The 12,309-nt window shown below is 37.6% G+C and overlaps 1 protein-coding gene across 8 annotated transcripts in view; it reads right to left on the bottom strand.

Annotated features, from left to right (window-relative positions):
- Positions 1-1,843: 1,843 nt before the first annotated feature.
- Positions 1,844-12,309, bottom strand: part of LOC128858430 (uncharacterized) — a 137,388-nt gene continuing 126,922 nt past the window's right edge. For 7 of the 8 annotated variants that reach the window (XM_054094702.1, XM_054094696.1, XM_054094697.1 and 4 more), the window contains 4 exons: positions 10,522-10,809; positions 7,842-8,058; positions 4,015-6,061; positions 1,844-3,380 (listed from right to left, as the gene is read on the bottom strand). In XM_054094702.1, the coding sequence (XP_053950677.1) occupies positions 2,363-3,380; positions 4,015-6,061; positions 7,842-8,058; positions 10,522-10,809 (3,570 nt within the window). In that variant the 3' untranslated portion in view covers positions 1,844-2,362. The remainder of the gene's footprint in view (positions 3,381-4,014; positions 6,062-7,841; positions 8,059-10,521; positions 10,810-12,309) is intronic. The other variant, XM_054094701.1, reaches the window with a different exon arrangement.

Below are 12,309 nucleotides of genomic sequence, written 5' to 3'. Positions count from 1 at the left end.
TACTTCAAGGAGGGTGGGTATTTGTTTAATAATAGCCCATAAGTCAATGTTTTGTGTGGGTGTCAGTGGGGGGGTTTAATGGGGAAGTGATGCGTATAACACAACCACTCCTTTCTAAATAACAACTTCCACCCACTGTCCTCGACCTACTGTTTTGGACTTGGTGCCCGCTGGTTTTACTTACGAGTTAAGGCAGTATAACCTTTCCATTAGCGAGGAAGAATTTCCTTCGCCTTTGACAGTCTGCTGCCATAGCCGGCAGCATCGGTCCTAGGCTCGGATGCAGAAGGCTAAACATCTAAACGCAAAAAAGTGCGTTTGGAGGCCTTATATTCATTTGTGTTTTCACAATTTAGCACGCGACACTTCATTTTCATTAATTTGTTTCATTTAAATCTTCAAATCACAATACTAAGATACCATTTATTGAAGATTTAGAAGCAAGTAATTACTCTTCCTTTTGTTTGTTTTACGTCAATCAAAATCACGAAAAATAGAGTAACGGTTTTCAGAAGGCGACACCTTCTTTGTTCTATTCGCTTTGCGCAAGATTGCTAGAATACAAGTAAGGCGCAAGGATGAAAGGATACATGGTTGCGCCTTCCGAATTCGCTGTGTCGTCAGTGCCCATAAATAAACGAACAAAAGGAAAATTACTTGTTTGTGAAGAGGAGGAGTGGGCGATAGCAATAGAAACTACCAAACACAAGAATTTATATGCACACACACTGCCATATACAGAAACTTACACACACACACTTTCTTACCACTGCGTCATTGGCAGGAAAAGCAAAAAAACTGCATGGGAAAAATAAAGTAATAGTTTGCGGAAGTAAATCTTGAAAGTTTAGATAAAGACTCTTTATCTTCTTCTGTATATTCACGTTCTGTATATTCTATCCCTTTACTAATTAAACCAAATCTTATTTTAAACCGCTGTTAAGCACGTTTGTTTACATCCGTATCAAAATTTAAGCATACATTTAGGAGGTATGTACATTTACATGATTTGCCATTTGGATTGGTGCCATTTTTAAATTGATTTTATTGCTTTAAATTAAACTAATTTGATGAATTTTCCTCCGATCGAAAATACTTTTCGAATGTTATGCATCTCTTTGTATCTTTTAAATGTTTAAATTTAAATTTTTACGCGCCATATATATATAGTATGCTTTTGTAGTATATGTATATGTATATATATATGAGAATATTACCGAAACGACCAGGATTTATATCTGGTTTATATCTGATTTATACTATTACAACAGCAACAACTTACTCATCAAATGCATATTTAACCAGTTTACAAAATAAAATGAGTATTTTTGTTAGATTTGGCACTTTATTTGTATATCCAAGTTTTCTATAAAACTAAATAATTCACATTTTCTCTAATGTTAATTTATTTAAACTGAAATAAGGTTTTAATTTAAATACAATTCATAGCTCGATTCATTAGAATTGAAAATTTTTAATACCTTCAATAATGTGTTTGTTAATTTTACTAAATTTTTAAATTTAATTTTTATAATGGAAATTTTTTAATAAATATTAGAAATTTATCTTATACAAATAAAATGTGTTGTAAAACATAATAAAACCATGGATTATTTGAATTCATATTAAATGTTAGTTAATTATTTCGTATTTGTAGTATGCATTTAAACATAAGAAGGTATGCATATTTAAAATTGAACCACTTAAAATTAAGCTTAACTGCAAAAATGCACTTTGCGCTAATTAAATAGAAATATACATAAAACGTCGATATATTTATTTTGAAGCATACATAAGGAAAAACGTTTCTATATGCACATACATATGTATATACATACGTTAGTTTTTTTTTCAAGAATTACTATTTTTACTTTTTAACAATTTTAGTTTTCATTCATGTCATATAAAATAATGAAATATTTATATTTTATTCATTTTGTAGTGTTCTCCTAAGTTTTACTTTACTTTTTACTGTTACTGTTTACTTATTACTAAAGCTATTACCAAACTCTGAAATACACTTCGAATGGAGCGCCACAAATGCGGCGAACTATTACAAACAATATACAATACAGTGCTGTTGGTTGGCTTTACAGTGCATCTTAACTATATTCGATTAGTGCTCTTGATTGCTATTGCTGGGTGTAAGAGTAGGTGCATAGTTCTTCTTTTATAGTGCAGATAATTCCTCTTAGGCTTCCAATTTTTATTTGCAACCCGTCAAATGAAAGTTAAGCCTTTTTGATATGTGATTTTCTAACAAGTGTGCTGGATCTTGATTTTCTCAGTACGAGTACGTTTTCCTACATATATTTGTATACAAATTGTCGAGCTGACTTTGCATTTTGACTTTCACATTCACTCATTTCTCAACTTCAGCGTTACGCACGGAAATTATTGTGGCACCACCTGGTGTACGACGTCTTTGGTCGTCTTTATAGAGAATGCGCCTATTGGCTGTCGCACTCTCCATCGTTGTCTTATTGCTATACGCATTCACCACATATCCATCATTACTTGAGCTATCTCTACGCACTATGCTCGCCGTGTCCTTGTTAATCTCAATGGGGGAACGTGTCTCCAGCGATGTGGAGTGGCGCAGCTGATGGTATTTATTTGGTGACGTGATCTGATGGTAACTCTCATCGCCGTGCAACGACTTGTACAGCTCTGGTGCTTGCTGATGCAAACCACGCATAAACGTTTGCTTCTTATCAAGCGTGTCGCCTTGCTCGTTATCCAAGCTATCGATTTTTGTTAAATCCTTTTGACTGCGACTAATCAAATTCACAATGGAAGGGCTTTTCAGTCCACTCTGCAGTGAATTTTCTTTTGATGGACCGCTATAGAGATGTGGATTCGACTTGTAGGCTTGGCTGGCATACAGATTGCTTGTATTGTGACTGTTATGGTTGTTGGTGTAATTATTCTTTGTGAGCTTTTCAATGTAAATGGGACTCGGATCGTGACTGCCATTCATAGCATGCACATTGAAGCTTTTGCTCCGATTGAGCGCTTTGGCGTAGGTGCGTGCTGGTTTTGCTGGGCCAACTGCGGTTGTGGTTGTTGTTTGTTGCTGCATACTTTGTAGTTGTTGTTGCTGCTGGTGATGATGGTATTGTGTGCGTTGTTCAGGATGCCCCAAAGTACTATAGCCGCTGGGTACTGCACGCTGTCCAGGTCTCTGATAGGTGGACGCTTGCGTGGTTGTGGTATGCGTTGGCTGTGGATGCTGTGGTTGATGCGGTTGTTGTTGATGATCCTGCAGTTTGCGTGGCAGAGTTTGGGTAGTGCGATAATCCTGATTTAAATTGGGTGTTGATGCAGCAAAGTTTTGACTTGCACGTGGATAACGTCCCAATGTGCTGGTCGAAACATTTCTGGAAGAGCAGAATTAGAGATTGTGTTACAGGTAAGTGAAACAAAGGGTTGTATACCTCAACTTAATATTATCATTCGACAGAAAATGGGACCCTGCTGGCGTGAAAATTAATAAAAATGCAACGGAGATGGGATCAAAGTTTTAAATGCAAAATGTGTATCAGAACACTGACGTTCTATTTAAAATATAGTACTAGGAGAAAAATTAAATAAAATTAAACAAAATAAAGGAAAATAAAATAAAAATAAAGTTAAATAATAGACTGTCATTGCATCAGCAAAAACAAAAAAAAAAGGAAAAGTGAGAGACAATTATTATCGAGAGAGGACAATTTGAACGGAGAGATGCGTTGAAGGCCTGGCTATGAAACACTAACTCGTTAAGCCCGACACACTTCCACCACAAGTCACGCAATCACTTAATAAAACGGGTCTGTTTCGTAGTTTAGTAATAATTATAGCTCTTGGGTCACACATAACTTTCCATAAATGGTATTGTATATGGAAGAGAACTGAGTGTATGCTGATTTTAATTATGGAATGGAGGGAATTTGGAAAGAACATTGAAACTAAATGCATGCTGATTTCAATATAAAATTATGGACGCACAATACTGTTATTGATTTTACTCACCTCTGCTTGTAAAACTCCCCATCATCACGTCGGTTCGCACTCGACTCGCGAGTGTTCCGCTCCTGCCTTGCCGCGTACCCTGCATCGATGCTATCTCGCGCAGCTAAAGTTTTACGCTTCCCTACAGAACCTGGCCCATACATATTTTCCTTGCCATACAATGTGCTCGAGTATGGATCCTCACCCAAGTAATAACGTTGTCTAGGACTCGGACCACGTTCGCCTGCTTCTCGCTCATTAGCGTAAGGATCCGCTGAATTGGCACGTTTGAATTGTGTTGGTGGCTGCCCATTGCGCTCTAGTGTCGCCACGTGCATATAGTTTTTATGCGTCTGCGTCATTTCCTGCGGCATGCTCTCCAACTCTGACTCATTACTGCCCCCCTGACCACCAATGTGACTGTCTATGAGATTATATTGTTGATAGGTGGTTTGATGACCAACCTTGTCAATGGCTTGTGGTGATGGGGACTGTTCACGTGATTTACTGCGCGATTTCATACGTATCTTGCGTTCCGCACTTGCAGAACGTATCTTATTGACAAGTTTGCGAAGGGAATTTCCTATCACTTGACCCATTTTGCTTGACTTGTGTGAGGTGACGGTGGAGTTGGAAATTGTTGAAGCTGTTGTTTGTGTAGTTTGTGTCGCCATGACAGGACGCATATAAGACTGTGAGTGTGGTTGTTCATGTGGTGTTGTTGGCGCGAATCGTGTGCGCTGATTTTGCTTTCGTGTAAGGGTGCTACTCTGACCAACTATTTGGTTAGGGGGCCCATAGTTGACGGTTGTGTTATCAACGATATTATTGCGATAGTTGCGATGGCTTCGCACACCATTGACGTATTCTACTTGCGGCGAGGAGGAGCGACTTCGTGGAGGTGGTGAGTAGTCTGGTGGAGGTTCCAGAAGATTTCGTTGGCTATGCGCATGTTGACGCTCCAATGGCACTTTCTGTGGCGGTGGCGGTGAGGCACTATGCTGCTGCCGCAGTTTTTTCTCGATAGCGCGTCGGCGCTGTGGCACTGTCGGTCGACCAAGTGTGCTAGTTTGAAAGTGTTCGCGAGCGGGCGATATAGCACGTGGTCCAGAAGCGATAGGTTTCAGTGAATTAGTATTATGTAATTCATAGTCCGCGCGAGTTGTATCCTCCAATGTACGTTCGTAACTGCGGCTACGCACCTCGCCCAATTCATATTTCTTTGCTGTGTTTGGGCCAAAATCTCCTGATGAATGCCGCAGTTCCAAGTCGCGTTCCTGACTTTGCTGTTTTACAGGCATAAATAACCGCTTACTGTTATCCAATTCGACACCATTCATCCCACCATACCGGAGATCACCACGTGAACCGCTTATATAACGTACACCACTCTCCCTGCTCATCTTGCTAACACCCTTCGCCGGTGCGTCCAATTCATCAATTCTGTCGCGGGAATTACGGCTAGTCTTCGCTAGAAACTGTGAAGATAAACTTTGACGTTGTTTCTGATGTAAAATATCCTCGCGGCTAACGTAGTTATCACTCGAGTCCACTAAATAATGATTCTCCTGCTGTTTATCGCGCCCATTATGAACCTCACTGCGTCGTAGACGATTGCGCTCGACGGTCTCCTGCAGATCGTCACGGAATGCTTTTGAAGAAAAGTGATTAACAAGCGGCTCTTTGCGTTCAGTCCAGTTTGAAATGCCTTGATAGTATTTGCAACGGCCACTTGATCCACTCGGGTTTGCCTCGACCACATGCTCCTTCAGCTTCTTCCGCTCATATGTATTGTTTGCTATCACTCTATGTCCATTGGTCAGTGGCGTCGGAGTCTGTGTTTGATTTGATTTGATGGTAACATTAAAGAATGTTTTTTTAGTCGGTTCTATGTCCCCGCCACCGACGACTGCATCATCTTCGCGTGAATCATTGGAAGCAGTCGATTCACTACCGAAATGCGATTCCAGCCACTTAATAGTTTCACCTTTGCGTGTTTCCTCCTCACGATCAAAATCCAGTGGCCGCTTGGTCAGTGCATCTTTGCGATCGGCCAGTAGCGTGGCTTCTTCAAATAAACAAAAATTTGAATATAGTTTAGGGGAAAATAATATATTGTATATTATATAGAAAACTTATATTAGTTTGGAAGTTAATAAGGCATTTCCATGAGGAATTTCAATGAGATCAGTAAAACTATTAGATAGGCAGCTTTGAATGGCGTGCGAAAATATACTTAGTGGGGGTTGTGTGGATCTTCATTCACTTCACCTCGCTGTGTAAATTGTATTCAGGGGGCATAAGAAGGTGCACTGCTTGTGTTAGAAGTGCTGCCTTTTGGTTAAGTTTGAAGCATGATAAGTTTGTTAATTGTTGTATGTGTAGAGGAGAAGAATAAGCTATCAAAAGTGGCATATAATTGATGTTCGAAAGTGGTGTGTCTTTGATTTCGATACCAAATGGAGGACTTTCAAAAGGTGCACAATCTTTTTAAGGCTACACTTTTTCACTTTCACTTCAATTTTCAATCGTAGCTAGTTATTAGCTTAGTTAGTTAGCTAGTTATTAGCTTAGTCTAGTTACTTCAGTAGTCCCACAAAAAATATTTCGAAGAAGATAAATCACTTGACTTGGAGGATTAATGGATGATGGATTCAGTTGCCAAGAGTTCACTCCAAAAGTTGATGGTTTCATACCCTTTATGGCATACCCTCATTTAATACTTAGATGATTGATTTTAGCGAAGGTACAAAAAGTCGGGAATGCAAATGACACTAAACAATACATATTTCGTGGCAATTGCGGCAATTTTACTTGTTTACCCATTCACTGAGCCAGAAGTGAGTATATCATAAAGTGGAACCTTCTGTCTATGAAATTATTTTAATGAAAATGAGTTTTGGAAGTAAAACTCCTTGAGTTTCTAATATTGCTCAAGTCTAAGACCCTAAGCAAAACAGGGTAAAGACTGCTGGTTTGCACTTACTAAAACGGTAAAAATATCAACAAATTAATAGACAAGTTGGAAATACTTCCATATAGGTTTAAAGATCTAACCCCTTAATTAACTGTATTTTATTTTGTTTATTTTCTTTTCCGTGAGTAAAAACAGGGCACAATATTGACCACTTATTCTCTCGCTACTTTCTACTGGAAAAGTTGATGGACATCAAAGGATGATATTTATTTGTAAAGAACAATAGACGTCATTGGCCAGACTATTTTAACCGACCGGAATATGTGTAAGCATGCAGGTGCGCATATGAAAACTTCAAATTCTCCGGCTGCCCGATTACCTTCAAGGTAATTGTCAGCCAATTATCTATGGACTGCTTTATCAGCAAAGTGCTCTTCTCGGCGCGCACCTTCTCGGATTATTTATTCGGTCAACGCGTCATATTTATTCGTTAAAAAAGTCTGTGGACCGTAAGAATTCCGGAATAACAGAATTGATTCTCTCTTGACTTATGAAACTTTGCCATGATTAAAAAGTATCAGTTACTCACTTTAAAATATAAAGGACATGGAAAGAAAATCCCATATTGCTCTAATTCGTCTTCGTTTTGCCTTCGAAGTTTTAATCTCGCAACAAGGAATTTCAGTGCAAACCGAACCCGCCATGGATTTTAGGAGAGTTTTTGTCACCGGTAAATCTGGGTTGCACTACCTGAGTTATGAAGTAATAATAGCCAAGTGTCTTCTCCAATGGAGAAGGAGAGTATAATTTCTTTCGTAGCAACTTATTGCTTTCGCTTTATTGTTTTACAGATCCAGAAATTGAAGCTTCATGAATAATTGCCAGCTTTATTAGATTTAGTTTAGTGAACTAATTTTAGCTTGAACTATACCCTTATGCGGCTGCAATGCACTCTTCTGATGCGGACGTCGCAACTTTCGCATACGATCCGATAAACTATCCCAATCGCCAGGTCGTTCCAGTGAGCCATCTTTTTCGATTTGCATTGTCTCAGCAGCGTATCTCATTTCGGAGTTAACAACTTTGCCATCAACAACCTGATCGACGTATTGCTCGTCACGTTGTTTGTAGAAGCGTTGTGAAGCTTCCTAAAATTAGTGAGAAAAATAATTTTATTATTATTATGTATAGTGAAAGAATTAGCAATAAAAGAGAAAATATACTATTGTGGCTAAGCATTAGTGGACTGCGGTGTTTCCCTTTAGAAATGCTTTATCCAAAGATGAAAAATGCTTAACCTCTAAGCAGGTTTCATGCGGTAGGTTCAAAGTCAAACACACCACCAAATTCTAAGTTACTATATTTTGGCTTCAGAATGCGTTTATACTACTTATATAGCGAACCATTTGCTCCGATACCGAAATATCAATCTAACCAAAATGTGAAACTGTGGATAGATTAGGTTGACGAGAGGGTCCACTTGGACGGAAAAATTCTATTCGTCCTTTGCGATTCCATAGTAGAAAAGAAAAGGAGGAGAAAGAACGGGACAAATTAGGTGGGCTTGTGGGATGATGACTGAATGAATTGTGTTGTGTTAATCGCTTGATGCTACTGATGAAGTGCATCATGTGACTAATATCAAAACCTGCCATATCGTTTGCGAGTGGAGTACAGAAATGAGAACCCACATGACTAAATTTTAGACCCGTGAGAGCAGATCCGCCAAGAAGAAGGTATTAAGATAGGGTCACTTCATTCTCCACATATCTGACGTAAAAAGACTCGAAGAGTACCGAGTCTCACAGCATGCATACCTCGCGTATACTCGTAATATGTTGTAAATCCACAAAATTCGATAGCCGAAAATTCAGCTTTGTTAACCTGATTTTGATAAGAAATAGGAATATAAGAACAAAAGCCAGGCCTTAGGAAAATAAGAACAAAAGTCAGGCTTCTTGGCAGGCCATTATGCTATTGGTATTAGAAAAAAAAGAAAACATCCACGTAAGGTTTGTTGACCTTTGCGAGTAAGTGATAAAGATAATCACAAATTAACACCCAGCTGGAGCGCGTGACATAAACGGATAAAAATGAAATAGTTCTGCCGATATTTGGTGCATTCCTCGGTACTGGAAGAACTAAAATAGGAAAAAGGTTAAACGACTAAAACTCAGACGCACTGTTTAAAATAACTATAACACTGGGACTTATCGACAACTTTTCACAACTTATTTGTTTCTTATTTGATGTTAAACAATTTTTCATGAAAATATATGTCATTCTTCTGCAAAAGACATATAAATCCAAATTTCAAGTTCACTTTATGCAAATTAAAAAAAAATCTTCATCAAAATTTCACAGGTTTTAAAAAGAATTTTAGGTTCATTTCGAGTATGCAGTTTTATAGACCATACGATTTTTTTTGGTGGTGGACTCGATCATTTTCTCCATATAACGAATGCTCGAATTTTTCTATATGAAAGAAAACCTCCAAAACCACCAGAAAAAATATTGCCAAAAATCAAAGCGATTTTTGAGTCACTTGAAACTTGCACTTTATTATACAAAAAGCAAAATTTTTAAAATATAATTAGAAACAAATAACTTCTCGGAGTACGTTGGTATGTATGCCGGTATGTATTAAGACAACTGAAAAAGTATTTTGATCAAAGATAAGCGAAAAAGGACAACTAACGTGTTTCAATTTTTCAAAACGTATTTACGAAAACTTTTGGTTTAGAAAGCAAAGCAAATAAAAATCTTTGATGTGAGGAACAATAAAAGAACAAGATAGTAGTGATTCATTAGGTGTAACTAATAAAAAGCGGGACTGACTTGATTTCGTACAAGTTCACTTAATATGCATTCAAAATATACGCATTTTCTATCTCTGCAGTACTCCAGGCGAATCTTTCATCGTTCGAAAAAATGCTAGAAGCCTTTGTCACATGTGTCGCCTTCTACTTGGCAGCTTCCACGGAATCAAACGGACTACAAAAAGTCAACTCGCATGTTAGCGATGGCTATGGTTGTGTTGATTTGTTTGCAGGAGCGAGAGGTACTGCATTGGAAAGAGAAGCCTTGATGCTAAATAGCTGACGGCTGTATTTATTTTATAGCAGTGCCAGTCTCGTTATTTAATAGTCGCAATTGGCATGCAGATACACCTCGCGGCAAACCGATAGCACATCAACATTTTGACAAGTTTGACTAAACCATGCATTTGTTGTATGGGGAAAATGGCAACTTCAAACATGTAGTTCACTATACTAAAATTTAATGGGCTATAAAATTGTACCTATACCAAAAATATTTCTAGAAATTCTAATTAAAACCGTGGAATTGTGATGAACAATTTGTGGAACTTTTCTAATTACTGAAAAAAGTTTGCAACTTGGACTTATAAGATTTTTGTTAGTTATACTTTCATAAAAATATAGTAAACATTATACAATATAAAGAAAATTAGACAGAATTGATATCGTTTCTCGCACGCTCTCTACTTCGAATGAGCATTTATGTATGTTTATCTCTAACGAATTTTCTAATAATATCTACAATATATACTTAGTAGTGGTCTTCCCATAGGTCTTAAGTAATTTACTTACCACTGTTTCGATTTTCTCACGACTACCTGTCGAATGGTCGTCCTCTTCGGGCAGCTCGCGGTCTACAATAACTTCGTGTTCAGTTGTTTTCTTGCTCTCTGTAACGAGTTTACCATCCGTTTGTAGTAGGCAACGTTTCTCGACGTCTTCTGAATCGATAGTTTTAAAAGACTTTGTTTTATTGGCGATAATTCGTGGACCTAATGGTACAAGTTGCTTTTGATTTTCCGCTGCACGAAGAACTTCTTGTAGATTCTCAACGCCGCTATCGACTGCCTTCACATAAGTCTACCGAATAGAAATAAAAATGAAAAGCAAAAAATAAATTACCACGTACTACTACTTCGTTACAAATTTTATATACTTATTATTACAAAATAAAGAAGTAGAAAAAGAATAATAGAATTGTGGTCGGTGCTATTGAAATATTACATCATCATAATGACGGTTAAAACATGATGATTATCATTGGTGTCGTTATCGACACCAACATCAACGCCAACTTCAAAATCAACACCGTCAACAACCAACTAACCAACATTAAACGTTAGCATGAAGCTTATCAGCTTTTTGTGACAAATGAATTGTTGGTGGTTTTGGCATTATTGTTGACGCTTGCTTGTTGCTGTGCGTGAGGAGACATTAGACACGCTGCATGTTACTGCAGTATTTAGAGCAAAACCAAAACCTGCATATTCGTACAATGGTTGTTTTGCTTTGAAATATCCGCTGCAACGCCTACAACAACACTAAGCAAACTCATCTACAACAATAGCGCATACGTACTAACATTAATTTAAAAACATTACCCGCAACAACAGTAATCACATTAGCAGCAACAACATTTAACAAGACAATTCACTTTTGCTTAATAGTAGTCTTAAGATTTTGTGCTTTTACTTTTGCCACTTCAACTAACTGCCTTCCGTTTGTCGTTTGTCGTTTGCCGTTTGCCGTTTGCCACTGCTTCGCCATTTATTATGCATATGTATGTAAGTAGGTACATGCTATACATATGTATATGTATGATTGAACGCTGTCACTTGCTAACTCAATTGTTTAAGTCTTTTATTTTAATTGTACAAGAATTTTTTTTATGCTCCTTGCCCACATTTTATGGCAGGCAAAATTCAAATTTCACGCACGTCTAAATGAAGTCTTCGGACCCATACAAGAAATCGCATATATGTACATGTGGACGAAAGTACCGAAATTCCTACTCAAACAGGTAAAGAGAAATAGCTATGAATTAACAATTTGTGCTTCATGTGAGGCAAACAAATTTTTTGACGTGCTTTTATCTGATTGAAAAGCATTTAATCTCGGCACAGTCAATGAACTTCTGGAACTCAAAATTCTTGTTTGTTTAATGTACAAAATGATGTTAACAATTTCTATGCTCCATTTATTAGATAGTTCTCTGCATGCATAACTCTGTATTATACATATAAATATATGTACGTATGCATGCAAATAAATGGCTCAGTTGATTTAAAGTGTTTGTACAGGGTCTTCGAATAATGACACATTGTAACTTTTGAAGAGCCCATCAAAGAAGATTCGGCGCTTAAAATTACAAGAGGCAATTCAGCTTTGAAGAGTGTAGGCCAAGACTCACACTACGCCATAAACTAGAGTGAGAGATTCCTAATTCCAAAGAAGGGAGTGGAATCGGCTGGTTTGGATCATTATGAACTGAAGCTGCAACATTTCAAGTACTTCGGCTTCTGCCTTCTAAAATAAATATGTTGACTGGAATTTATCCTGTCTAGTGGAACGATTACAGAG

The sequence above is a fragment of the Anastrepha ludens genome, chromosome 3, assembly GCF_028408465.1.
Source record: "Anastrepha ludens isolate Willacy chromosome 3, idAnaLude1.1, whole genome shotgun sequence".
NCBI classification, from domain to species: domain Eukaryota; kingdom Metazoa; phylum Arthropoda; class Insecta; order Diptera; family Tephritidae; genus Anastrepha; species Anastrepha ludens.
Note: the sequence above shows the minus strand (reverse complement) of the source record. Positions and strands in the feature narration are given on the sequence as shown.